Below are 27,459 nucleotides of genomic sequence, written 5' to 3'. Positions count from 1 at the left end.
GGGCAGCCCCCGGCATCATGACCTCTGTTCCCACCCCTCCTAAGACCCTAACACTTGCCGCCTTGTGCTCGGTTGTTGACTTAGGTGGCTTCTTTCTTGTCGGAGCCTGAAAATGCTGGAGGGTAGTGACCGGTTTGTGCTTTGGAATTCTTGGCGCTAGTGCTGGTGGCGTGAAGGTCCCCCACCTGTGGGTCCAGGGCTCACCCCGGGCGGTGTGTAGGTCGGGAGGGCTCGAGGAGGTCCCTCTCCTCGAGGCCCTGGTGAGGGCGGTAGGGGGAAGCCGGCTCCGTCCTCGAGGTGGGGCCGTGTTAGCAGCCAAAGCTCGTCTGGGTCGGGGCCCTAGAGACCCCGGGCTGAACAGGCCTTAGGGTGTCCTCACTGCTCTGCGTCGTGAATGGAGTGTGGTCCCGGAGGGTCACCAGGGCCTGGGGACACATGAACTAAAGAAATTGCAGGGGAAAAACGCCGGGTAGAACCCTCAACCAGGAGACTGATTAACATGCAAACATATGCAGATGGCCCCTGATTGGCTCCCAGCCCCCTTGCTTTGCACACCTGTGGATTATCCCTCGTTGTCCTAGAAGCCAGGGAACTGCCTCGGGGGCAGGCTGGGGTGGCCAGCCCACCTGCTGCCTCGCTGGGTTCCGGAACATTCTCAGGCCATCACTTGGTGACAGCACCCTCCCCTTCTCCTGTGGCAGAACACCTTGTCTCCGTCTTACACGGAGCCAAGCCAGGGTCGCTTCAGAACCGTGGCGCGGGCCGCTGTCCGTTCGAGGTGGTGCGTTTTCTGAAGGCTCCTGTCCCCCTGCTCCCATGTTGGCTTTTGTGAGCGGGAGGGCATCTCCTTCCTCCTCCCTGCAAGGACCAGGTGCTGACTCGGGCTCCCCCCCTGCCCCCCCCCCCTGCACTGAGGAGCGTGGGGACACTGGCCCAGACCATACCTGTGGGCTGGTGGGAGCATCCGGGGAGGGAGGACGGAGAGGCCTCCACCCAGCCCGGGGAAAGAGTTCCCAGAGTTTATTCGGGAGGACACAGCTGCACGTGTCGGGCCCCCGACTCCATCTGGCTTAAGCAGAGAGATTTGGTGACTGCACAGGAATTGTCCCGGAGGTGGGAGGTGATGCGGCTCCGTCACCCACGGAGAAGGCTCTGGGGACTCACCCCAACCTGAGCCTGTCCTGGGGTTGAGTGGGGCTGGCATGTGCTGGCTAGGGACTCGAGCTGGGGTGCCACTCCCGTCCCTCCTGACTCCCCAGTGGTGGCTCCCCAAGTTAGAGCTGTGCTAGGGGGCCAAGTTAGAGCTTGGGGGGGACAGAGGCTGGGGAGAAGCGGGGGGCGGTGGGGGGTTAGGGCTGTGCTGGGGGGCAAAGTGGCTGGGAGGTCACGCTGCCTCTGGAGCCTCAGCCTCTCCGGGGTCCGGGGGTGGGGGGGGGAGGGGAGAATTCCTGGGACGCCGTGACTGTCTTTCAGAGAGCTGGGGTGGGGACCTAGCTCAGGGGTGTCTCCTGCACGCAGCCCTGCGCCTGCAGCCACCATGCAGGTACGGCTCCCAGCCTGCGGCTGAGGCCCCCAGGGCCCTGCCCAGAGGCTGAGGGCCACTAAGTAGAACAGAGTTCTCGTTTCACAGCAGGGAAACTGAGGCCCTAGGCGAGGAAGGAACTGACCCCTGGCCGTCCTGGGGCTCAGGGGACAGCATCCGTCACAGCAAGGCCCCCCCCCCAAACCCGGGATGCTGTCAGCGCCGTGTCTCCATAGCAACTGAGAGGCGTCTGCTATGGGTGTTGTCGTCCCTGAGTGTAATAAGGGCTCCTGGTCCCCCTGGCATCAGCAAAGGGCAGCCGCCCCTGTCAGCCCACCTGGCCCTGCAGTGTCCCTGGAACTGGGCTTTGAGGCCAGGGAGGGGAGGGGTCTGGGGGCCCAGCGCCAGCTCCCGTCTCCGTGGGTGATTCCAGCTCAAGCTTAGTTAACGACAGTCAGAGTCCAAACTGGCCCCCGGAGCTGTTAGCACTTCCCGCCGACTTGGTTCCAGGCCTCGAAAACTCATTTTGTGGTCGGGCACCGTGTGAGTGCCTCGGTCCCAGGGCCACGAGGACAAAGGCCCACGAACTGGGGGCCTTGAAACAACCGAAATGGAGAGTTTCACCGTTCCGGAGGCCTGAGCTGACCGCGGTGTCACTAGGTTGAAACCCAGGTGTCACAGAGCCAAGGTCCCGCTGGGGAGGGTTGTCCTGCCCCTTCCAGCTCCTGGGCGCTCTGGGCATCCCCTGGCATGTGGCCATTGTCAGACGGCCTCTTGGCTGCTGTGTGTGTCGTGTCTCCCCTGCCGCCTGTGACATGAGGTGACATGAGGTCCACCCAGAGAATCCAGGACGATTGCCACATCTCAAGACCTCTGATTTCGTCAGATCTGCAGATTCTGGGAGTGAGAATCTATTTTATTTATGTATTTTATCTATCTATCTATTTAAATGTTTATTTTGAGAGAGAGAGAGATAGAGAGAGAGAGAGCGTGAGCAAGCAAGCAAGCTGGGGAGGGACAGACGGAGGGAGAGAATCCCAAGCAGGCTCCTGACCGTCAGTCAGTGTAGAGCCTGACGTGGGGCTCAGTCTCACAAACGGATTGTGACCTGAGCCGAAATCAAGAGCCAGACGCTTTACTGACCGAGCCCCCCTGGCGCCCCTGCGAGGATCTACTTTAGGGGCTGCTATTCCGCTGACCACAGCAAGTGTGAAATGACCAGGGAGATCCCGATCTGGGGCCACCCCGTGGGCTGTGCTCAGCGTCACGAGATTATGAGGAAGGATGAGACGAGTTGCCCTCACCATGCGCGCAGGTGGCCGTGCTGGGTCTGTGTGCCTCAATATCTCCTTCTCCAGCGGAGCGGTTAGCCCAGGCTGGGTGCCACATCTCCACGAGCCTGGTGACAAGCTACGTGAGCCCTGTGGGCTCTACTGTCCTTCCCCCGTGGCTAGGGCTAACAGCAGACGCTGACCTAGGTGCCCTTGAAACAGAGGCTGCACACACAGTGCTCGGTAGCAGCCTGGCCTGTGGTGAGCTCCTAAAAACGGGGAGCTTTGAACATAAAACGGGGATGAGAATCCCCGTGGAAATGAAGGCGTGGCCTCCTTGTGAGGTCAGAGGAGAAAATTCTGGTGTGAAGCACTTTGTAAAACGTGGTGCTCTTGTCGGTGGGGCTGGGGGCTCCACGGTGGGGCCGCAGGGGCCCCTTGGCGCCTCGGTAGTGACTGGGAAACCCGCTCGTCCCGAGGCGAGCCCCCGTCCGCCCGTGCTTAGCTGCACACAGGCCTGGCAGATGCATCTACAGGGTCCGAGGCAGGCTTCCCGGGACACGGTCCGCAGAGGGGGAGAAAACCACGTACTTGACCAGAGATCGAGGCCCAGAACACGGAGAAGCAAAACCCACCAGCAAAACCAGACATCTGAGGCAGAAACGGGCGACGGACTTGAATATGGGTTTTATGAAGAAGATGTACAACGGCCAGTGAGCACACCACGGGTTCTCCGGGTACCACCCGCGGCCTTTAGGGTGGCCGCCGTCCAAAACACAGTGTGCGGGGGACGGGGAGAAGCTGCGAATTCTGCGCCCTGCCGGCTGTTGCGGAAAACGGCGCGGTGGTTCCTAAAAAATAAAGTAACGACGATTGCCGTGACCCAGCGGTCCCGCTGCTGGCCGCACGCCCACGGGATTTGGAAGTAGGGTCCTGGAGAGCTGTTTGCTCGCCCGTGTGCACAGCAGCGCTTCTCACGACAGCCAAAGGGCACAAGCAACGCGAGTGTCACTTTCGGATCCATCAATAAGGACAGCGTGGGCCGTGCACACAGTGGAATGTTCCTCCGCCTGGAAAAGGAGGGACTCCTCACACCTGCTACAAGGTAGACGAGCCGGGAGGACGCTGTGCTCGGTGAAATCGGCCGTCATGTAGGACAGCCGCGGTGGGGTCCCACTGACACGGGGTCCCTAGAGGAGTCGGGTTCAGACAGAAACAGGTGGGGGCACTGGGGGCGGGGCAGACGGAGTTTAATGGGGCAAGTTTGGGAAGAGGGGAAGGTCGTCGAGGGGACGGATGGTGGGGGCGGCAGCGGGACCACATGAGGGCGCGTCTGACGTTCCTCAACTGCACTCAGAAGTGGTTAAGACGGTCAGTTTTGTTCCGTGCATTTCACTACACTAGACGGTGTTTTCAAGAAGGGGGAGCCTGGTAGATGTGCCTTGCGGGGGCACCGGGTCACCTCCTGTGCTCTGGAGCCAGAGCCAGCTCCCCCACGGGTGTCGAGTGGCCCCGTGGGTCCCCTGTGCTGACGCAGCAGGTGTCCACGAACTCCGGTTTGAGCTCCGTGTGCCCCTCGTCCCGGGTCCGGGGAGACCGCACGATGCAGAAGACAGTGCGGGGCTCTCCCGGACCCCCCACCAGCAGGCGAGGCCAAGGGGCTACGAGGGCACAGGGCACGGGGAGATGGGAGGCAGGGACGGAGAGAGCCACTGGAATAAGAAGGACAGGGGAAAGGTATTTCGATCTGGAACAGAAAGGTGGAAATTGGGACGAAATTCTGCTTAGGGGCTACGCGCTCTATCCAGTCGTGGTTCCCCAGGACGGGAAAGGTCAGTGTTTGCAGAAGGAGCGGAGGAGGCAGAGATGCTGCCCGCTGCCCGGAGGGAGGCTGTGGGGCATCTGACCGGCTGGGGGGTGAGGCTCACAGAGGGGGTGCGGGCGGTGGGGGCGGTCAGACAGGGGCCGGGAGGGAGGGGGGCCAGAGGCGGCAGGCGCTCGGGAGGGAGCCGGAGCCAGTTTGGGTGGACAGACCCAGCGGAAAGTGGGGGTCCTTCCCTCATCACGACAGCGCCGTCTGTGAGGGGGCAGGCGCGCTTGCCCTGGTGGGGCCCGTGTGGTGGCGGGCGTGGGGACACTGGGCACCTTGTCACCTGCTCGAGATGAGCCTCTAGGGCGAGGCCTGACCTGATGGGGTGCGGGGGCTCCTGTGGGGTGGCGGCAGCGGCCGGCCCCCGGGAGGCACAGCAGCCACGGAAACCCCTACAGGGACAGTGACCTGGCCTAACCAGGGGCCGCGACCGCTGCCTCCGAGTGGCGTTTAACTCGCCTTCCGTAGCAGGTGTGGCTGTAAGGAAGCGCGGAGGGAAAACGATGCTCTGGGGAGCACGAGCCTTCCGGTGTTGGGGCAGGGGGGGGGTGCCCTAACACGGTGAGCCTCGCCCCCTGCCCCGCGGCCGCCTTCGTCCGGTGCAGGAGGTGAAACCCGCACATAAGGAGCAATGATGCACGGTCTACAGTGACAGGGCCCCGGGGTGAGTGTCCAGACGGGGCCACTCCATGGGGCCGCGTGACAGGGCAGGAGGTGTTCTCTCCCAGCGCCTGCGGGCGGGGCTGCCACCTGGGCCTCCCTTGTCCCTCGGAGCTCTGTGCATCTGTCTGTCCTCTTAGGAGGACACCCGTGATGGGACCAGGGCCTACCCTCCTCCTCCCGCATAATCTCATCTTAACCCGATCACCTCTGCAAAGACCCTATTTCCAGACACAGTCACATCACAGGTACCAGGGGTTAGGACGTAGACATATCACTTTGGGGGACATAGTTCAAGCCCTCTGATGTTTCAGAGGAATGGGCAGGATTTGGTGTGGAGAAGACCGGGGAGGGCACCCTGGACAGAGGGCACAGCACACAGAGAGGCGTGGGGGCTGCATGGTGGGGAGCAGGACCTCGCTGGCAGGTGGGTGCGGGGAGGTGACGCTGAGCAGGTGTCGTGCGTCACGGGAGGAGCTAGACCCTGGGGGGAAGCTGTCGGCCGGGTGTCCCACAACAGAGCCCCTGCACACGTTTGCTGCTTCCTAGGGAGATGGCCCGGCCGCGTCTCCTGTCCCCAGGGATGATGACAGGAGCCAGGAGAGCCAGGGTTCAGGCTGGTGACAGGGGTGACAGGCTTCGTCTCTACCGACCGCGTGACTCCGGGCTGTCCCTGCCAGCTGCCCATGAGCACCCTTAAGACAGATGCCCGTCCTGGGCGCCTGGGCGGCTCCGTCGATTAAGCGTCCGACTTCGGCTCGGGTCACGACCTCACGGTTTGTGAGTTTGAGCCCCGTGTTGGACTGTGTGCTGGGAGCCTGGAGCCTGCTTCGGATTCTGCGTCTCCCCGTCTCTCGGCCCCTCCCCTGCTCATGCTCTGTCTCTCAGTAATAAATAAATGTTAAAAAAAAAAAAAAAAGATGCCTGTCCACTGATGGGGTCCATCCATACGCCAGAGTAGCGCCTGGCCTGCAGCTGTGACGTGCTGTGTCGCCGATAAACCTGGAAACATGAGTGAAGGAAGCCGGGCACAAAGGTCCCCAGCTGCTTGATCTCACTTTCCTGAAACGTCCAGAGCGGGCAAACCCGTGGGCCCGGGAAGTGGATGAACGGCGGCTGGGGGTTGGGGGATTCGGGGAACAAGGGGGGTGGCTGCCAGTGGGTATGGGGTTTCTCTGGGGGCGATGGAACATTCTGGAATTGGAGGTGGCGTCGTGCGTCACTGCTAATGTGCTAAATGCTGCTGAATCGTGCACGTGAAGGGGGACAGCTTTGCCTCAATTAAAAAAAGACACTCCAAGGGGAGGCTGGGGTGGTGATGCTACCCAGGTGTCCCTGGGTGACCCGTGCCCCGCTGGGGTCGATCGGAGCTGGCCGCGCTCGCCCTGTCGGGGGCAGAGCGGAGTTTGGAGGGCGCCAGCCCCGGTGGGAGGGGGTTAAACGGTCGTCACCCCTGAGGCACGCACAGTGCTGGAGCAGGGAGGCCACAATGCAGGACATACTCCGTGGCAGAGACGGAAGGAGGTCCCTTGACTTTGAGTAGAGTTTGGGCGCAGCTGGCTTTGAAGGAGCGAGCAGGTGTCGGGGGCGTTCGGGAAGGTCGCGCGTGGACAAGTGTTTCTGGGAACAGGGAAGGACGTGTTGGGGTTCAGTACACAAGTCCTTTGTCTTCTCAGACAGCGGGGTCCCAATCAGGCCCCGGAGCCAGCTGCAGCCTCAGGAGAGGACAGGACGGGGCGTCCGCGGGGGCGCACCCCGGCCCCCGTGGGCGCCCGAGCTGGACCGTGGGAAGCACCTCACCCCCCAGGCTGTCCCGGAAGTTCCCGCTGCCCTTTTGACGAGTATCCCCCCAAACCGAGTCGATGACAACCCAACACGGGTTGAGTGCTTGACAAATCACAGCCGAGGCATTTTAGATACGACAGTTAAAGTAAGACCGCGCGAGGACTCCTTTGTGCAATTGACTCTGACACGGGACCTGGATTTAGACGGAGAAACTGACCCTGTTCTGCTCAGGTCGTTTTTAGCGTATTTTGAAACCCAAGCGGTGTCTGCTCTTTGTCGCGTGAGCAGTTGTGGCTTCCAGCTCAGAGCGGCGGGATCTGTCTGCCCGGTGGTGATACAGCTGGAAAGACAGAGGGCGCCCCACCTGGTGTTGCCGCTGACCACGCCTTTAGCCACTTGGACCCTCTGTTTCCTCCTCTGTAAGACCAAGTGGGGACCGGAAACGTTCACACGCGGCAGATGTTCCCAAACTCTGACCCGCAGACCTGTGTTTCCGTGGAACATTTCATCTGCAATGAAACGGGCAAGAGAAAGGTTGGGCACTTCAGAAGCCGAATTCTTACGGGAAACCGTCTTCTGTTCTGAGTTATGTCTTCGTATCGTTTTCAGTGTTAAAATGTGATTTTGGGAAGTCAGCGGTCTGGAAAAACAGAAAAGCGACGGGTCAGGGCCCGTGTAAGCCCGGGGTGGCCGCTGACCGTCCTCTGGGTTGTAAGTTCCGGGAGTCTGAGGATCCTGCCTTGGGAGCCTCCCTCCCGGCGCCCAACTCTGAGACCCAGTGCCAACCCCTGCGGGTGGGCCGTGTGCCAGGCTGGAGGCCCCGGGGTCGGGCGGCCCGACCACGGGGCAGCGGGCGGGCAGGGCCCGTCCCCCCCCCACCCCAACACCGGCTCAGGGGTCAGCCGAGCAGCAGTCCTGCTCTGAGCCAAGCTAAAGGAGGGTCCCGGGTTCCACAGATGACGCTGTGTGGGAGGAACGTGCCAGGTCCTGGGGCAGCCGCGGGGGCGGGAAGCGACGGGTGCTGTCCGGGGAGAGCGGCCTTTGAGGGTGACAGTGTGTCTGCCACTGGTCTGGGAGGGTGTGGTGGGAGCCAGCGTGCTGTGGCCCTCGTGGCAGTGCCTGTGGGGCCAGTGGGACCCTCCCACTTTGCAGACCACGCAAGGGAGGCTCAGGGAGTCAGCCTTTGGACCGGAGCTTGCTCCCCTGGGCCACGGGGGCCCCGCCAAGGTCACCTGTCTGCCGTGACGACTTCCCTTTCCTGTCCCTCTGTCTGTGGGAACAAGTGTGTCCCCAGCTCTGCTCCTGTCGCCTTGGGGAAAGGGTGTTCATCCCTGTTGCTGAGTGGTCTCCACCTGCCGGCTTCAGGGGCCCGACTTCCCTTCTGACAAGGTCACTCCTTCGTTACCTGTCGGGCCGGCAGGAGCACAGAGGGTCCTGGAGATGTTCGCCTGAGGTCGGGCGGCTGGGAGGGGCCGCGACGGGAAGGCCAAGGCTCCTGGGGCCGGGGGTCATTTCCGGAACTTTTAGATGCAGACCATCTTTAGCGTCTGTTTTCTCACCTTCGCGATGAACGTAAAATTGTAGGGGCGGGCAGAGGATCACGTACTGACAGGTGCAGAAGGTGGTCCCATCACAAGCCACCAGGGAAACACAAATCAAACCCGCGGCGAGACCGGCCTCGCGCCCCCGAGGGCAGCTGGAAGGAAGAGCCGGTGGCAAGTGTGTTCGAGGACGTGCAGAAAAGAGAACGTCAGGCGCGGCTGCTGGGGACGTGCAAGGGGGCAGCCGCCGCCCTGGCCGTCCGCCGGCTCCCCAGAGGGTGACGCCCATCCCCACGTGGCCCAGCAGCCTCCCACCCCGCGTGTCCGCCAGGAGGGACCCGACGCGCGGCCCACCAGCACTTGCACGTGGATGTCTGTGCCACTGTTACTCCAGCAGCTGAAGAGCGAGAGCGGCCTGAGTGCCAGCCGCCGGGATGACGACGTGTGTCCGTCCGCACGTGGAGTCCGCACCGAGGCGCAGCCGGGACGGCACGCCGAGGTCCAGACCGTGAAGCGCCCACGGACGGCAGTGACCGCCGTTCCGTGCACCCGACGTCGGCCGGCGAGCGGCCCGTCTGGTCCCGCCTTGGTTAGCCGCGGGGCCCTGTCCTTAGGGGAAGCACCTGCCCCAAGTTCGTGGCCTCTGACGTGCCCTTATTTGGAATACAGCTTCACGGGTGTGACTAAGGGAAGGCTGTGGGTGAGGTCGTCCCCGATCAGGGTGGCCCCAAGTCCAGTGAGAGCGTCCTCGTGAGAGACGGGTGAGACACGGAGGGGCCCAGAAGGAAACACCCCTGAGACACGTGCACCCCGCTGTTTATAGCGGCACCATCGACAAGAGCCAGAGTGTGGAAAGAGCCCAAGTGTCCATCGAGGGATGAATGGATAAAGAAGATGCGGTTTACATGTACAATGGAGTATCACTCGGCCATCAAAAGGAAGGAAATCTTGCCATTTGCAACTACGTGGGTAGAACTGGAAGGTATCATGCTAAGAAATTCGTCAGAGAAAGACACATATCCTAGGACTTCACTCATATGAGGACTTGAAGAGACAGAACGGACGAACATAAGGGAAGGGAAACAGGAGTGATGTAGAAACAGGGAGGCGGACAAAGCGGAAGAGACTCGTAAATACGGAGAACAAACGGAGGGTTACAGGAGGGGTTGTGGGAGGGGGGATGGGTCAAATGGGGGAGGGGCACTAAGGAATCTACGCCTGAAATCATTGTTGTCCTAGATGCTAATTTGGATGTAAATTAAAAAAATAAAAAATAAAACAAGTTTAAAAAAAAAAAAAAAAGAAAGAAAACGCCCTGAAGAGACAGGCAGAGAGCCGAGTGATGTGTCTGCACACCAGGAGACACCAGGCATGACGGCCATCGGCCATCGGGAGGAGAGGCCTGGAGCAGACCCTCCCCTGCAGCCTTCGGCGGGAGACGGCCGTGCCCGCACCTTGATTTCAGGCCCTGGCCCCCAGAACTGGGAGAAAATACACCTCTGTGGTTTTGGCCCCGCGACCGGCATCGGGGGAGGAGGGGGCCTCGTGTGGAGGGGCTCGGCCTCGGGTGACGCAGAGTTCCTCGTCCGGGCTGACTTCTGGTCCCGTGTCCCCACTCCCAGCATCCCCGGGGGACCGTGCAGAGTATGGAGTTAGGGCCTTCCGTGGCTCCAGTCCCCGTGGCCCTCCCCTGCACGCCTGTCCCAGGGGAGCCGAGCGCCCAGACGGTCCCTCCCGCAGCCGGCGGTTTTCTCAAATGCCCGTCGGCCCTTTAAGGTTCCCACAATTTGGCGACTGAGGCGGTCACCAGACTGTCTGCTTTTCTCTTTCATCGAGCGATCCGCCGAGCGTGTGATGTGGTAATCCTTCGCTCCCGGTGGCCTGTGGTCAGCTACCAATCCAGCCTTCCTCAGAGCCACCTCTGGGTACCACCACACCCGTTTTCCTTCCAGTGGGAAGGACATTTATCTTCTTCCTGGGTGAGGGTCACAGCATCCGGACGCTCACATGGTACGTGTTCACCTCCCTGAGCCCCGGTCTCCTGTCCGTGAGCGTGGAGTTACCTGGGAAGGGCGGGGACGGCTGCTCTGAGGCCCCGTGGACTGCAGGTGCACAGCCAGCGTCTGGGGGAGGCGGTGTCCCCGTGTTCACCACGGGGTCCCACTGTGGGCTCGTTTGCTCTAAAATTGGGGTGATTCGTACAAGGGGGGCATGCAGTTCCCCACCCCCCACCCCCCCCACGTACATTATACGCCCCGGCGTGTCACTGTCACTTTTGATTTCGGGATTTGACTTTCAGAAAGTCTAAGGCCAGGAGAGAATTGGATTTTCTGTTCCCACGGGTTTCCCTTCCCTTCCACGGCCAGCTTCACAAACCCTGCTGTCCCTCCATCCCCCGCGTCTGTCTGCTCCGGGCGGGTGACTCTCTTACCACGTGCAAGTCCGTAGCGTCCTGCGTGTGGGGCCCCCTGGGCTCCCAGAGAGGAACGTCTCCATCTCACAACATAAAGACAGAAAAAATAGCATTTATTGGTGTTCCCACCCATCTTGCCAGAAGAGTCTCCACACACGAAGAAGCTGTTCGTGATTAGAAGCTCCCCCGACTTGGAGCTCTCCCTGGAAAGCTCCAGTCTCGACAGACACCCTCACCTGTTTTCATCAAAGGAGCGGCCTAGCCATTCACGTTCTAGGAAGTGTCTCCCTGCTCCCCACGTCTGGGTAAGTGCAGGCCTCTGTCCTGTCCCCCAGCTCAGGCAGTGACAGTCCCTGCAAACATCAGGGACTCCGCGCTCCGCCGGTTCCCGGGGCTTTTCCCCCGAGGCCAGCGGCCGTGCACTTTCCGGTTCATGGCACGGAATGCTACAAAGCCTGTGCGCGACAGTTGGGATTTGATACGGTTTGTGATTTTTACGGCTTCGTCGCAGACGTTTGCAACCCAAACCAGGTTCTATCGTTTCAGCGCGAGCCGGGGGAGAAAGACGGACGGGCACCCCCATGGCCCGTGCTGCGGCCTTGATCTGTGCCGAGGTCCGCTCGCTACGCCCGCTGTTTCCGTGCAAATGTGGGTCAAGGCAGAATCTTGCGGAGCCTCTGAAGGGGCTTGGGGGCCTCCCCTGGGTTCCCTGGAGCACACTCTGAGCACACTGTGATGTAAATGCACAGCAGAGATGGTGTTTCCTTGTTCCTTCCCACCCGGTCCTCTGTCGGGCAGCCGGAGTGTCCGGGTGGTCAGCTGGCCCCCTCCGGTCCAAGCACAGAGCCTCTCGGGGGGTGTTTCTGTCTGCCTCCCCTCCCCGCCCCCGCCCCACCTCTGCAGGGGGAGGCACCCTCCGTGTTCCCAGCTGAGGTGGAGGAGGACTGGATGGCGGCCCTGGGGCTGCAAACACTTGCAGGGGGAGCTCACGCTCTGCTATGCAGGGGGGTGGGAAGGGGGGGCAGGACCCAGCTCTGTCCACTGTAGGGTTTCAGATGGCTTCTAGCTCGCTGCTGCCTCAGGGAACCCCGGGGAGGGAACATTGAATCTGGGTGCTTCTGGGCTCAGATATGGCACCCCGGTGCACGGGTGGTAGAACGTGTGGCTGGCTTCTTCCCGTCCCGGCAGGGCCTGGGTCCCCCGGAGGCTCACTCCTCAGTCTGACCTGGACAGTCCGCCCGGGCCTTGCCCACTGCACGTGCTTGTCCCTCAGGGCCGGTCTCCCCATCTCAGGGCCGTCCGACCAGCAACCGTGATTCCCCCTTTCTGAGTAGGCAGCGTCCTCGGGCGGGTCAGGATGCCGACAGCTTGGGGGTGGGTGCTCTGCCCCTCACGCGCTCTCCACATACTCGGGCTCGTGCTTGAACCCACACCTCGCGTCTCCCCGCTGGCGGCCTTGCTGAGATCTCTGTGCGCTCGCTCGCAGAGCCAGCCCCGTTTTCCCTGGAGCTTACAGCCGCCTCCGTTTCAGGCCCCACCTAGCGAAGTGGCTGGCCTGGCTCTGGCTCACATCTCCACGTGATAAGTGGCACCCACGTCATGCCCACGGGGAGGCTGCGGGGCTGCAGGGAACTTTCGCTTTCTCCTCGTTAAGTGTTAGAAGCCTGCCTGCAAGGCCGTGTCGCTGCAGGGGCCCCTGTGAGGAGGACACTCAGGACGCCCAGAAAACACACGGAGGGATATGCAGCCCCAGCCCTAGCTCCAAGGAGCTCCTGCTATGGTGCTCCCTCCACGAGGTAACCCCGGCGGCTGTGCCCACCGCGGTCACAGGCAGGGTGCGTTCTGTCCCCGCCAACGGGCTCAGAAACCACGTGGTGTGTGTTGGCCGAGGGCGGAGAGCGGGCAGTGGGCTGTGGCCGCAGACTCCCCACCGACCGTAACATGGGCCAGGCTGACTCCTCTCTTTGCCCGCCGTGCTCCGCGTTCTGTCGGCTGAGAGCGGGCAGCTGGAGCTGTGCCCGTTGTGGGGACAGCGGCCCAAGGAGGGCGCCTTGCGGGCTTGCTGCTGGGGTGAGGGGTCCGCTCAAAGGAGCACGTCCTGCCTTAGGAGCGTGTTCTGCGCTCCGCCCGTGCCTGGGCCTCGCCTGTGTGGGCCTTGCTTCTGTCGGACTGTGGACAGGTTGGGGACGTCCGCTGCCTTTCTTGCCGCGGCTCTGACCGGAGAGCGGCTAACAATGGGATTCCAAGCGTTGGACCGAGGGCTGCTGAGAATTTCTGGGAGTTGGGGTTGGCGGGGCCCCTCCGTACGGGCGAATGGGGTCGGGGGCGTCTGGGTTGCTACGGTCAAAGAAGTGACAGACCCGTGGGACCGCACCGACCTGGGGAGGGGCCAGGCTTCATCCTGTGTCTTCCGTTGGCTTCGAGCCCGTGCGGCCGACGCTGAGACGGGGTGGGTCTGGCATCGGCCACGCACGTCCACGTAAGCCGGGGAAGGGGTTTTCCCTGTGCCTCGAGGGGGCTTGGCTCTCCCGTGACCGTGTAGCCTCTGCTTTGAATCTGGTCAGCTTAGCGATGTGGGTCCTGGGGGGGCGGGCAGCCCCTGGCACGGGCCGTCGGGGTCACCTGTGTCTCTGAGACATTTGGTCCTCAGATTCTGTGGTTGTACAAGGTTATGTATTTGGAGTCCTCGGAAATATGGTGCATTGTTGCACTTCTGTGGGGTGAGTGTTGCACACGCCCTCTCTTGTCCCTCCTGCTGCACAAAGCTTTTAAAGTATTTTGGGTCTCGGGATGCATAAAGTTTCGAGTTTGGGTTTCTAGCTCTCTGGTAACCGCCACTAATCTGACTTCTGACCTCGTGAAGGTGTGCGGTAGGCGTCCTGGTGGCGGACTCTCCACACCGTACGGGTCGGCCTCCCGTGGCACGGTGGCAGCAGGGCCACTGGGGCTGTGGCGCACTGACACGCAGAGGAGGCGCCCAGGCCGCTTCTGTGGCTGGTCTGCACCGAGGAGCTTGGTGGCCCCCCCGGGGCAGGCTGGGTGGTGCTGGCACCAGGTGCTCAGGCCGTTGGGTCCATGTCACGATGCCCCATACGGCCGGGGGACGAGTGTGACAGCCCCAAGGTGGGCGGTGACAGAACGTGGGCGGTGGCCACACTTGTGTTTGCGGGAGCCACTCCGAGAGAGAGCGAGCCCCTGGCTGCCTCTGAGTCCCCGAGCCGCATGCAAACCCAGCGTCAGGGAGGGGAAGCTCCCTGTCCGCCCCCCCCCCCACTCCCCCCCCCCCCCCCGGCCCTGTACAAGCGCCTTGATCCGGGAGCCCGCGGGCGGGCGGCGTGGCCCCTGGCAGATCCCAGCTGTTGACACAGTGAGGGCCCGCGAAGGTCTTAGCTCCCCTGACAGCCGGCAGCTGGGTCAGGGTCTCACACCCGCGGGGGGCGGGGGGCTCACCCCTGGGGCACTAGCGGGCAGGAAGCACCGTCCGGCACCTGGCACAGCTCCCAGAGCGATGCTTGAGGCTCGGGAGGCTCTTTTCCGCGGAGATTGTACTCTGGGAGGGGAGGGGAGCAGCGCTCCGCCTCAGGTGTCCCTTCCTTCCAGGTTTGTGGGTGGAGCCACCGTCCCTCCCGCTCCCCCCATGCTGTTCACCATGTTGTCCGGGCTTCTGGAGGCTCAGCCGCAGGATGGACGAGTGGCAGAATAGTCGCGGGGGGGGGGGGGGGTGGTGCTGGGACGTGTGGGCGATCGGGCGTGGGTTCTGTGGGGTCGGGGTGGTCTTCATACCCCGCCCAGTTTCCAAGGGGCTGAGACCTGGGTCCGTCCCCTCCCCGCCACCTCCCTGCCTGCGTGACGAAGGCCCCCACCCCCACCCCCACCAGGCTAATAAGAAAGGTGCTAACCAGGTCTGATCACTTGCCATGTGGGCATTTCTCAGACTTGCAGAGAAGAATCTGCCGGGAGCTGATGAAACGCAGACTCCCAGGCCCGGGCCCCCTTCAGCCTGGCGGGGAGGCCCCTGCAGTGTGTATTCTCCAGGCTCAGGGATGCTCTCCGGCCCCCAGGAGCGGTGGGGTGGCTGTCAGACGAGGGAGAGGCTGGCTCTGGCCGGACAGGGAGGGACACAGGGAAACCCCCGGGGCCGCTGTCTCCAGTGAGGGGCAGGCCCACCAGCAGGACTGGGGCCTTGGGTTCAGAGGCGCCCCTGGTGACAGATGGGAGGCTGGCCGGCAGAGGGTGTGTGTGTGCACTGTGCACAGTGGTTGCTCGTGTCACAGAAAGTCTCCCAGCCTCCCCCTGCCCATCAGAGGCCAATGATGCCATCCCCCTCCTGCCAGGTTGCTCTGGAAGCATTTGTTGCTGCCTGGCCCGCCTTCTCCCGTGCTCCCCTCACCTGAGCTCCTCCCACGCTGGTGGCTTCTGCCTTTCTCCCGTGTTCCATCCCAGCTGGGACAGCTCTGCCTGGCCCCGACCTGCCTCCATGGGAGCCCCTCCCTGCCCCTCCCTGCCCCTCCTCGCCCTCCTCGCCCCTCCTCGCCCCTCCTCGGGGAGACCAAGGGTAGGCCCACCGGGTCAGCCTGGAACACATGATACGGCAGCAGGCTCCTGTCACCCGACCTGCTGGCCCCTGGAAACCAGTCGCTGCTGACCCCTAGCGTCAGGAGTGTCCGCCCGCAATTCCTAGAGCCGGGCTGTCCCCTCCCCCACACTGGGTGTGCGGGCAGCTGGGGATGGTCCGTGCGCCACGCAGGATGGTGCATAGCGATGGCCTGGGTAGATGGCTGGTTAGGAGGAGAACTGGGTCTGGTGGTGACCTTGAGTGTGGGCCGTGGGCCGCACGTGCCGAGGAGCCGTGGTGGGGCATCACCTGGTCAGAGCTGGCTCTGGGGAGACGCAGCTGGTGAGATGCGGAGGGCAGCGAAGGCGGGAGACCGGCGGAAGAATATGGGGTCAGGATCTGGGTGGCGTCCTGGGTGTGGACAGACAGGGCTTTGGGGCTGGCTCACTTGATTGCTGGCCTTTCATTCCCTTGTGACATTAGCGACCTGTGTGCCCCTGCCAGCTCCGGCTAGATAGCAGGTGCCCAGGAGGCAGTGGCCAAGGCAGGCCACGCCCATGGGGAAGGGTCAAGGGGCAGTGTCCCCAGAGTGACCACTGCTATGGGGGAGATGACAGGGTGTCAGGACGGAGGGTCAGGGCAGGTCCCCAAACTGAGAGGCGCGTGACGTGAAGGGCAGCCTTTCCCAGCGACCAGACCCTGGAGGCGAGGTAGCAGCCAGAGTAGCGTTGTGGGGCGTGGTGGGGGACCAGGGCCTGGAGGCCACCTGTGCAGCAGGAGCTCCTGGGGGCCCGGAGCGGGGTGTGAGGCCATGTGGTCTCTCAGCCACCCCAGCACAGCAGCGGGAAGAGCCGTGGCAGCCAGGGCCGGGGCCGGTCCATTGGGCAGGGTGTGGCTGGGGCCGTGGGAGAAGCAGCCGTCCCCAGAGGGAGAGCCTGTCAGACTCCCCGATACGTTGGAGGTGGTAGGTGAGGGAGGAGGGAGGCAAAGTTGCAGACACGGAGCCAGATGCAGGGGCGCGTCACTGGCTTGAGGAGCCAAGGTTGATGGCAACGGCTGCTGCATCTGGGCGGAAGTAGGAGAAGATGGGGGTGGGGGCCTGAGGGACGGGTAGGTGTGGCGCTCGGAAGAGACTGGGCTAGGGAGATTTAGGGGCACCGAGTCCGTGTGCCCGCCCAGGGAGGGCGTGTGCAGGGAGGGCTTCCCGGAGAGGGCTGGGTGGTCTCTGAGAGCCTTGAACCCCACCCCCCCAGTTGGAGAAGCAGCAGGTTTAGGGGGTGTGGTTGGGGAGCAGGGAGAGCCAGGTTTCCTGGAGAGGGGCCTGAAGGTCTGAGCCATCCCTGGGCTGCAGCCGGGACAGTGTGGGGGGAGGGGAGCTGGAGGAGGCTCAAAGGGGAGGCATGGCCACCGGTGGTGTCTGTAGGGGGTGGGAAACCCAGGGTCTGAGGGGGAGTGGGGGGAAGAGTCTGGGACTGGGGACACCGAACCACACTGGCCCTGTGCTGGGGGCGCAGTGGGGGTGATGTGACCCCGGACCCGTGTGCAGGACCCGAATGAGGTGCGTGTGGTGCTGCCTAGAGGCTCGAAGCCCGGCCTCGGGATGGTGGAGCGCAGCTTCCCCCCCCCCCCCCCCCCCGACCCGTCTACAGGAATAGACACTGAGGCCCTTTCTGCGTGGCCCCCCATTCAGACTTCTGCACGCCTGCCTCCCCATCTCGTCCAGTCCGTGCTGCCTTCCTCCCCTTTTAGCATCTGTGGTTCGTCAGAGGCCACATCCCTGATGTTCCCCAGCACCCCTCTACAAATTTTATTTTACAATTCGTACACAGTAAAATTCGTTCTGCATTAGGTTTAATTTTTTGACAACAGTAGGCGCGGACGTGGGTGATGTCTGCTTTCGCTCGGTGGTCTGACTCGGAGGCAAAGCCTCGGCGGCCCTCCGCGCAAGTTCATGCGCAACAGTGCAAATGAGCGGGGCTGGGGGGGGGGGTCTCGGGCTTCCTGTGCCCCGACCCAGGATGGCAGGTGCCGGGGCATCCTCAAGGGAGACAGCTTGGCTCCCCTGGGACCCTCCCTCAACTGACTTCCCTAGTGCCAGCCCTGGGCAGGGGGGGGAGGGGACGGGGGCGGGAGCTCTGCAGGGCCCTGGGCTGAGCGGCCCTGTCCTGTCCAGCCCTGGTCCTCTGGGCCGGCGGGAGGGGCGTGTGCACGCCGCTGCCCGGACATGGGCTCCTGGACCTCACAAGGGCTGGTTGGGAGAGAAACTTGCCTCGAGCAGGGAGAGTGAGCCTGGGTGGATGGCAGGAAGCACCTTGGAGACCGGAAGGTCAAAGGTCAGTTTGCTTCTGTCCACCACAGGCTGCTGGGTAAAACCGTATTTGGAAGAAACAGTGCTGCTTCGAGCAAAGTTGGGAAAGGACTGATGCGGGTTTTCCAGCAGGGACACCGGGCTGCAGGGTGCCCGCAGCCACCCAGCCGCAAACCGGCAAGACGTGGTTGGGCTCTGCTTGGGTTTGGCCAAGCATCCCGCGGTCCCATCTTCGTTGTGTGGTTCTCACGGTGCCAGCACGGCACACTGGGGTGGGGGCACCTCGGTAATGAGCGCTGTAGCGACCACAGGTGCCATGTGACCCCCCCACTTCAGGATTTGGCCCCCCCCCCCCATGCCTGTGGGCTGCATCACTGTCCCTTCTCTCCCCACCAGCCTTGGTGACCACAGGGCATCTTCCCGTTAGCATCCTGGAGGGCAGCGATTACCGGGGGGTGCTGCGGCATAGACTGGCCTGGGGTCAGGTCCAGCTTGGAGGCCCACGAACCCCGTGACTCTGGCTGGGGGCCTGGTCCCGGTGGGTTGGGTGCGCTCAGGGTGGCGTTCACCACCCCCACAGTGTCAGCCCCACCTGTTTCCTCCCACCCCCAAGGACCCTCTGCTCAGACAACTAGGCCGCTCCACTACGGTGCTCATCAAACTGAACTTCTTTATTAAGTGCCAATAGTCCAGGCAGGCGCGGTCCCCTGCAGCCCCCGGGCCTGGCCCGCGCCTGGGCTGCGGCGGGGCGCGAAGCGGTCTCTGTAGTGTGGCGGCCGCTCACTTCACGTGCTCGGCCGCGTGCGAGGAGCAGTAATACTTCTTGTGGGCGATGAAAGTGGACAGGCTGCTGAACCTGATGTTGCACAGGCGGCAGTACCTGTGGCTGCCGGGGGGCGCGGGCGCCGGCGTCCCCTTGCTGGGGGTCTGGACGCCCTTGTCCGAGTGGGAAGGGGGCGTCGGCGGGGGCGGCGGGTGTGGCGGCACCGCCTCGGGGGACGGGGCCGGCGGCGGGCCGGGCCGGGGGCTGCCGTCGGGGGCGCCGGGGGCCGGCTCCCGCAGCTCCTGGCCGTTGAGGCCGTCCCGTGGGGCGGCGGGCGAGGGCGTCCGGGCGCCGGCGGGCGGCTGGCCCAGCAGCAGGCCGTGCGCCAGGCGGAAGTGCTCGATGAGGTCGCCGCGGACCACGCCGTTGGGCGGGCAGTAGGGACACACGACGGCGCCGGCGGCCGCGTCCTCGGGGGCGACGCGCAGGAGGCGCGGGGCGGCGGGGCACGAGAACTTCTTGTGCGCCAGGTAGGCCTCGAGGCTGTGGAAGCTCACGCGGCAGGCTGTGCACTCGTGGTAGTCGGCCAGGGCGGGCAGGCCGGGGGCGGGCACGGGCGCCTGGCGCCGCGGCTTCTTGCTCAGGTCGATGGGGCCGTCGGCGGCGTCGAGCCCGCTTCCGCTTCCCGGCCGGGGCGACGGCGACGCAGGCGGCTCGGGGGCGGGGCCGAGGGGCGCGGGGGCGGGGCCAGAGGCGGGGGGCGGGGCGGCCGCGTGCAGCTCGTACAGCTTGCGGCGCCGGCGCGTGCGCACCGGCGGCGCGGCGGGCAAGACGGGCGCGGGGGTCCCGGGGGTCCCGGCGGGCGCGGGCCGGCGCGGCGGCGGGTCGTGGCGCGAAGCACAGTAGTAGCGCTTGTGCACGGTATAGGTCTCGTGGCGGCTGAAGCGGATGTTGCAGGCCTCGCACAGCGTCCGGCGGGGATCGTCGTCCTCGTCCGCCCCGCTGCCCGGGCTGGGGCTGCCCGGGCTGCCCTCCCTGCCCCGGCCGCCCCCCTCGGCCTCGGCCTCGGCCTCGGGTGTGGCCGCGCCCCCCGCCTCGTCCTCGCGCGCCCCGGAGCTCGGCGAGGCGCGCCCCGGGTCGGCCTCGGGGGGCGGTGGGCCGGCGGGGGGTGCGCGGCCCGGGGCCGGGGGTGCCTTGGCCCTGCGCGCTGGGGGCGCGTCGTCAGGCGGGCGGCGGCCGGAGCAGTAGAGGCGCTTGTGCACGTAGAAGTTGTTGACGTTGTTGAAGGTGATGTCGCACTCGAAGCACGTGGCGCCCTTGGGAGCCCCCGCGAAGAGGCCGGCCTGGGCCCCCGGGCCCGCCTGCAGCCGGCTGTGTACCAGCTCCGACATCTTGGCCAGGATCTCTGAGGCCGGGGGCGCCGCGGGGAACTGCGGCAGGAAGAGTGTGCCGGCCGCCAGCCCCAGCTCGCCAGGGCCCGGACTGGAGCCGGGTGTGGGGCTGGACAGCTCGGCCTTCACCCTGGCAGGGGCAGGGCTGGGCGGTGAGGGTGTCCTCGATGCGGCGGCTGGGGGCCCTGGCTCCGCCTCGGGCTCCTCCGTCGCAGCCTCTGTCTTGACGGCCCGGGGGGCCGCGGGGGGCTCGCTGCTGCCCCCGTTCTGGGGAGCCGCTCTGGCCTCTCCATTGGTGGCCTCAGCCAGAGCCTTCCTGTCCAGTCCTGGTGATGGGGTGGGCGCCAGGCCCAGGTCGGTGGAAGCCAGGGGGCCGTGGGGGGCCGCGTGCTGCTGGAAGCTGGCCAGACTGTCTGCAGGGAGACCCCATGGGCCACACTTCAGGGCTGGAGCAGGACCTACCTGGGCCAGACCTGAGGAGGGGTAGGGTGGGAAGGGGAGAGCTGGGCTGGGTAGAGGTGGTGGAGGGCCGAGGATGAAACTGACCCCCGGTTGCCATCAGTGTCAACCCATCCCTTCCCCGTCCCCATGGGGAACCCAGGGCCTCACCTGGGGGGAGCTTGGCAGCGGGGTGTCCGGCCCCTGGGGAGTAGATCTCCGCCTTGGAGCCCGGCTGGCAGACCATGTGGTTGGTCACCAGGTGGCTGTAGAGGATGTCCCTTGTGGTGGAGATGAAGCCACAGCTGTGGCAGACACCTGCAGGCAGGCTGTGGTATCAGGGCCCTGGGGTGGGGCCCCCCCTCCCCCTCCCCCCCCCCCCTTCCCAGCCCCACCTACCGCTCAGTGTGTCTGTGTGCACCTTGAGGTGTCGCTCACAGTTGGCTTTGGTGGTGAAGGCCGACAGGCAGATGAGACATACAAAGGGCCGTTCTCCTGGAACGCGAGGCTGAGTGAGGGGTGGGCTCCGGGAGCCCAGCTGGCCAAGGGCTTAGGACGTAGGGGAGGGGATGCCGAAGCCCGTCCTCCTCTGCCCCTGGTCTCCCAGGACTTTGGCAAGGGCCCAGCCCCGAGCTGACCGTTCAGGTGATCGCAGGGGGGCCGTGTGCTTTGGGAGGGCCCTATGGTGCGGTAGGAGGACCGCATTGCACACCTGTGGCGTGGCGGGCACCCGGGCCAGAGGCAGCAGAGGAGAGCGGGGGGTGGGGGCTCACCGCTGTGGCTGCGCATGTGGATCTCCAGGGAGCTGGCGCTGGGGCAGCTCTTGCGGCACTGGGGGAAGGGGCAGACGCGCTCGTTGGGGTAGGTGTCCTTGGGCTTCTCGTCGGCGGCCGCAGCGGGCGAGCCGGTGGTCTGGCGGCTGGCGCAGTAGTAGAGTAGGTGGGCCTGCAGGTTCCTCTCGCTCCGGTACCAGATGCCACAGTCTTTGCAGGGGAAGACGTCTTCTGTGGGGGTGAGAGGGGGGCGCAGCCTGAGGGCCCCCCCGCCCCCCGCAGCAGAGGGGGCCGCCTGCAGTCCAGGCAAGGCAGTGCACCTCCAGACCACGAGGGCTTTGCCCCGACTGCCCCCCGACATCCCAAGGAGTGAGGTTTGTGCCTTGGACCGTCCCTCCTGTCACCGTTGCCCGTTCTCCTCTGTCCCTTTGGAAACCTGGGTTGTCTTTCTGTAGATGTCCAGGATGCCGTGGACCTCGTGGGCGGGGTCTCTAACCCCCCCCCCCCAGGCTGACGCCCATGCTGTCTCCCAACAGTGAGCCCCCTAAGAGACCCCAGAGTCTCATCGGGTGTCCACGGAAGGGGCGTGGCCATATGCTAGTGGACCCCTGAGGGAGTGAGGCATTGCTTCCGTGGAGGACTAGGTGGGGGCGGCCACGTGGAGGCAGGCAGGTGTGTGGGGCGCGAGGGGTGGTGTGGACCTGGGTGTCTGTGGAGTTCTCGTGTGTGTTCCCGTGAACAGGTAGGAGTGGCCAGGGGCACAGGGAGCCCCCGTGCATGAAGCTCGAAGCGCTTGGGCAGGAGGGCCACAGGTGAGCGGTGGCTCAGGGTGGCCTGGGGGCTGCAGAGGAAGAGCCCCCCCCCCCCCCAAGTGGTTTCACAGCAGTTACTGGTCAAAATTGCTTAATTGACAACACTTATCCCAGACAGAGGGCCTGCGGCTTCTCCGTGTGTTGGAGTCTGGATCGCAGGCTGGTTTTGTGGCTCGGGAGGGTTTCCCTGATGGGTGGTTCTCAGCGTCTTTACGGCAGAATGTTCAGGAATGCCGCCTCTGCTCTGTGGCCACCTAACCCCTTGGCTCAAGACGGCAGTGGGGAGGGCTCGTTCCAGGCTGGACTGCACACGTCCCTCACCCCGGCTTCTCTGAGGCTTATCCTGGGCCCACAATTAGGGCAGAACAGCGGGGGGGGGGGGGGGGGGGTCCTCCTGCTCCCTCCCAAGTTCCACTCTGATTTGGGGGCTTCAAGGCAGCTGTGTTAGCTGAGGCACTGGGCTGGTGGGTTTGTTCCTGCGCCCGCAGGGCCGGGGTTGGGGGGAGGGGCCGGGGCCTCAGAGGCCTGCTCAGCCCTGGTTTAGCGGGGATGGTCACAGTCCGCCTGCCCCGGGGCTGCCCTGCACAGACGCCTGGTGTTTCCACCACCCTCGTTTCACAGGTGAGAACACAGGGGCCCGGAGGGGGTGAGCGTGGAACATTAAACCAGGTCTCATGGACTGCGCATTAAGGCTTTCCTAGGCCACTGTGCGGGGGTTGGGGGGTGTAGATGAGGGGTCTAGCCCCTGGTGGCCATGCTCCTGCTGCTTCAGGGTGAGGCTCTGACACCCAGGCCACAGACCCAAGGGGGGGAAGCCCACCCAGGGTCTGGGCCTCCCCCAGAGCCCATTGGAGCAGCCTGGACAGAGGAGAGGGGGGCTCACGCCTCAGTGCCGAGGACCCGACCGACCCTGTTGTGCCACCGTGGGCACCAAATGCCCTGGTGAGGTGGCCATCCTGCCCCCGAGGGCCCCTTCGAGCCTCCATTCTCCCCCGAAAGCTCGGTGTCTGGAAGGGGTCCTGCTTGCTCGTGGCCACCCTCTCTGTCGCCTGCCCCCAGTCCTCCCTCCATGAGGGCTCTGGGGGCTCGCCCCCCCACCTCCCCAGCCTGGGTCATTTCCACCAGCGCGCAGATGTGCCGCGGGATTGCCTGAGTCCCAGCGACGCGCGCCGCGTCCCTCCACACACTTCCTCCCTCCCTGCTGGCTCCGCCCTGGCGGTTTTGGTCTGTGGCCACATCTCCATGGCAAGGACGCAGCGGGTCCCCCCTGCTCCCCGCTTGTGTCCGCAGGTGCTGCCTGTCGCTGGACCTCGTCCTGCCCTGCCCCCAGCCACCTCCCAGGCTCCGCTTCAGCGTCCTTAAGACCTCTCAGGGTCAGGGCACTCAGAGTGGGCTCTCCTCCGGGACTCCCCACCAGGGACCGCGCCAAGCAGTGCGCGGCTGGCCGTGCGCTTGGTGGCTCCCCACCGCATCCCAAGCCACGTGGCGGGCCCCCGCCAGCCCCAACGCCCCATCTGGCCCGGGCCGCTTCCTCCCCTGCTTCGAGCCGTCATCACGTTGACTTCCTCAACAAGGTCACTTTTCCCCCCAGTTTTGCAGCTCTGCGGCTCCCCCACCCCAGCAGCCAGGGTGATTTTAAAGCAGTCGGATCAGCCCCTTTGCTAAATAAAAGTTCTCTGGTGGAGACGCTTGCCTCCTGGAGGTGCTGGGCCCCAGACACGCGACGACCTTGCCGGGCCCAGCCCAAGCACCCCAGTTAAGGCAGGCGCTGCCAGCCTGTGATCCTGTCCCCACTTGTGTCACGAGACTGCCCCCCAACCCAGCCAGGCCGCCTGTGCCTCCCCGGGACCGCTCGCTTCTACGTGGCCATGGACAAGGGTGTGGAGGGAATCCTACTTGGTGCTGACAACACTCGGGCTCGGTGCGTCCTGGCTGGCGGTGAGCAACAGCCCCCCAGGGGACACTTGGCCGTGTCCGGGGGTGCACGGATCCCTGGCACTGGCATCTGTGGGGCAGGGGCCAGACCGCTGGCCAGCATCACGCTGTGGGCACAGCTGCAGCGAAGGTGCCCGCTCTGCTTGAGAGACTGCTGGCCGGGCCCGCCCCCGCCCCCCTCCCGGGACCCACATCCGAGCTCCCCCACGTGCGCCCGCCACGGCACACCTTCTGCTCAGATCGCAGAAGAAGCCAATCTTTGCGGGTCTTGAGGTCCTGGGGGTTGTCCCCGCAGTGCCTTGGAGCTGGGTGGGGTGGCACGGTGGCATACTCACTGTTGATGACTGCCGTGGCCAGGATGGACGCCATGCCGGCCTGCTGGGGCAGGAGCTGGATGTCGGTGTGGGAGGGGGCTGGGCACTCGGGCTCGGCTGGCTCCTCCTTCACGGGGTGGCTGGGGGTGCCACGGGGCTCAGCCGCTGTGAGGAGCACGCCCAGCAGTCTGCCCGCCGGCACCGGCTTGGTGACTCTGCACCACAGGGCTTCATCTGCAGGGGCAGAATCATCAGTGACGGGAGGGCCGCTGGCCACCCCTCTGAGACGCCCCACCCTCCTGCCCCCTCCCGGAGACCAGGGCTTTGAGGTCGGCGGGGCAGGGGGGAGTATGGATCCAAGGTTGGGGTGCGTGGCTGTGTGAGGCCAGTCTCTCTGTGATGGGGCAACTGGGCGGCTTCCCGGGCCTGCCCACTCCGTTTTCCAGGGGGGCGGGTGGCCTGTGGGACAGGCAGCAGAGCGCCAGGGTGGCAGCCTAGCGGCAGAGGAGCCAGGAGCGGCTGTTCCCGCGGCAGCCGCCAGGGGGCAGCCTCTGCCAACGACCCAGGCACCAGCCAGCTTACCTGTGTCCAGCTTGAGGCCACCAGGAAACCTCCGGGAGGCGCAGCCCACCCCCCACTCCCCCAGGCCAACCTCGCTCCCGTCAGCACCGTGAGGATCTTGTCCTGCCTGGCAGGCAGTGGCCGCAGCCCTGCTGACCAGGCTGGCGGGGCAGGCTGAGTATACAAACCGGGGGCTGACAGCTGGCCGCCAACACCGGGCCTTCCGGTGCCTTCCGGCTGCGGTCTGGGGCCTTAGAGTATCCCTCGGCACCTGCGCTGTACCTCCCTCAGGCTGGGGAGGTGCCCAGGTGGGGACGGGAGTGAGGGGCTGCCCACAAGCTCAGCTGGGCTGGGGGTGTGTCCCTTGCCCTGCCCCTGACGGCCTCTGGCCCCCTCCTGAAACGAGAGCTGCCCCTGAGGACGGAGCGTGGCCTCCACTGGGAATATTCAGCAGAATGTGCTGTGTGCAGGGAGGCGACGGGAGGTGGCACCCTGGAACGTTCCGGCAAAGCGGAGACCCCGCAGGGGAATGAGGCCGTTTCCTAAGGTCGGGCACGCACCCCTCCCCACTCTGTGCTTCCGTCACCCCCCGCGGCCCCCTGAGCCGCCTCGTCCGCAGCACGGAGAGAGGGGTCCTCGCTGCCCTGGCAAGCGGACGACCACATCACACTTTGCTTAGGAGTCGAACCACCCAGGCAGCAGGAGATGGAAAAGCCCGTGTCACGTCTGAGTGGCCTGAGCCCTCTGAATTGACGGCGGGGTGGGGTGGTGGTGGTGGTAAGGACCCTTTCCTGCTTCCCCTCCTCCCTCCTGGGCCACTCCTTCTAGAAGGTGCATGGAGGCAAGAGCAGAAACCCCCAGGCCCCACGTGGCTGGATTTGAACGTGGCCTTCCTGGCTTCCCCAGCGCGAGCTGGACTACACGGGGCCCTGGTCTAGTTGGCACCGTGGCCTGCCTGGCCTGGGATCCTCTGCTGACCCCGGCGGTCTCCAAGGGGCCCTGAGAGCAGTCACTGCCCGGGCTCAGGAAGAACGGCCGGTCCCCGAGACCCCAGGGCTGACCTCTTGCATCAGGGCACTGGAGGCGTAGGTGGCAGCGGTGGTCTGCCCCAAGGCCCGGCCCCGAGCGGCCCAAGGAGGCCCCTTTCCCTTTAAGGGCCAGCCCAGGGCCAGCCAAGTGCCCCCGCCCCAACCGGAAGGCCGCGGGGAAGCGCCAGGATACCAACCCTTCCTGTAGATCTCTGCGTTGGCTTCGGCCTCGGTCGGGGCCTGCGGCAGCATCCTCAACCAGCAGGGTTCATCCTCCAGCAGCAGGGTCAGGGCAGGGCCCTGAGTGGGGGAGGGGAGGAGGCTCATCAGGGACAGCACAGGAAGGGCCTGGGTGGGGGTCCCGTGTGGCCCAGGGAGGGGGGAAACGCCTGAGACCAGCGGGGTGGCCAGGCCACAGCCTGCTGCTCCGTGGTCAGCACTGTGTTGCCAACAGACGCAGCAGGGAGCCGGCACTTTCCGTGCAGGGGGCACTGGGTTCTCGGGAACCGAGGCCCAGAGAGGTCAGGCCACTTGCTCAAGGTCACACAGCCAGGGAGCTGCAGAATAGGAACTCACACCCAGATCTGTGTTCTCTCCCTGCCTCCCTACCGAGGCAGGTTGCTGAGGGCCAGGGACAGTCCGTGGGGTGTGTGGGCCGGAACGGGCCCCCACGTGGCCTGTCAGCCCGGAAGCAGGCAGTTCCCTTCTCCCACCTCGAGAAGAGGGGCGAGGGGCGAGGAAAATGGGGCACGGCTCCCACAAGTCCACCTGGCCCAGCCATGCCCTCTCCCCGGCTCGGTCTGCGGGCCGGGCCGCTGCAGCACCTGGAGGGAATGAGGGCTGTGGGCTCAGCCCGGGGGGGCCGCCTCTGTGGGGCTGCCCCGCACCGTCCCGGCCCTGGAGCAGGTACACGGCCCGGGGCAGGGTGGGGGAAGGGGGGCGGCCCCTGGTGCCAGGATGCAGAGGCCGGGCACGGGTGGTGGGGGGCCGGTTCTGCCCTGCGAGGTTGGGGTGGCTGCTGCCACACCCAGGGCTTCAGCCCCAGGGCCGCACCCCGCCTCTGGGCTGCTCTGACCGGGCCCCCCCCACTCAGCCAGCAGCACGGCGTGACGTTTGGGTATTTTTGTTGTATGCGAATAAGTGCCTTTCGTTCAAAAATGGGTGCATCAGGACCTTTAACTGAAGAACCTGTATCACGTGCTGTCACCTGGAAATGTTGCCACCTAGACCAGGGTAGCCGTGTGGACCCCAGGCGGACACAGCGGGCAGCTGAGATGCTGCCTCTGTGTCGCGCTAGCGATGGCCTCGGAGGTATCCTCTGGCAGACCGTGGGCCCCTCCCTGCCCGGGGACGACACGGGCTCCAGAGCCGAGTGTCGGGGTCCAGGCCGGGCCTCCCCCGCTGTGACCGTGGGCCCGGTAACACCCTGGAGCCCAAGGAGGTCCCTCTGACCGCTCTGTCCTCTCATCCCCACCCTGTGGCAGGCTCAGGGACCCGGCGACATCAGGCCTATGAGCCA

General features: G+C 64.9%; 1 protein-coding gene and 1 long non-coding RNA gene across 3 annotated transcripts in view; both read right to left on the bottom strand.

The window, feature by feature from the left end:
- Positions 1 to 7,248: 7,248 nt before the first annotated feature.
- Positions 7,249 to 15,455, bottom strand: LOC145713209 (uncharacterized). The gene is made up of 2 exons (XR_014136197.1): positions 14,962 to 15,455; positions 7,249 to 7,617 (listed from the first exon to the last, which is right to left on the bottom strand). It is a non-coding gene; the product is annotated as an uncharacterized LOC145713209 (long non-coding RNA).
- A 3,122-nt stretch (positions 15,456 to 18,577) lies between these two features.
- The window catches only part of ZFPM1 (zinc finger protein, FOG family member 1), a 65,706-nt gene continuing 56,824 nt past the window's right edge, over positions 18,578 to 27,459 (bottom strand). Inside the window, exons 5-10 of one of the 2 annotated variants that reach the window (XM_081791350.1) lie at positions 26,138 to 26,240; positions 24,373 to 24,585; positions 21,291 to 21,521; positions 20,917 to 21,012; positions 20,689 to 20,835; positions 18,578 to 20,492 (exon numbers count right to left, since the gene is read on the bottom strand). In XM_081791350.1, coding sequence (XP_081647476.1) covers positions 18,706 to 20,492; positions 20,689 to 20,835; positions 20,917 to 21,012; positions 21,291 to 21,521; positions 24,373 to 24,585; positions 26,138 to 26,240 — 2,577 coding nt within the window. In that variant the 3' untranslated portion in view covers positions 18,578 to 18,705. Of the gene's footprint in view, positions 20,553 to 20,688; positions 20,836 to 20,916; positions 21,013 to 21,290; positions 21,522 to 24,372; positions 24,586 to 26,137; positions 26,241 to 27,459 lie in introns of both variants that reach the window. The other variant, XM_081791351.1, reaches the window with a different exon arrangement.

Source organism: Panthera onca, chromosome E2 (genome assembly GCF_046562875.1).
Source record: "Panthera onca isolate mPanOnc1 chromosome E2, mPanOnc1 haplotype 2, whole genome shotgun sequence".
In the NCBI taxonomy this organism is placed as follows: domain Eukaryota; kingdom Metazoa; phylum Chordata; class Mammalia; order Carnivora; family Felidae; genus Panthera; species Panthera onca.
Note: the sequence above shows the minus strand (reverse complement) of the source record. Positions and strands in the feature narration are given on the sequence as shown.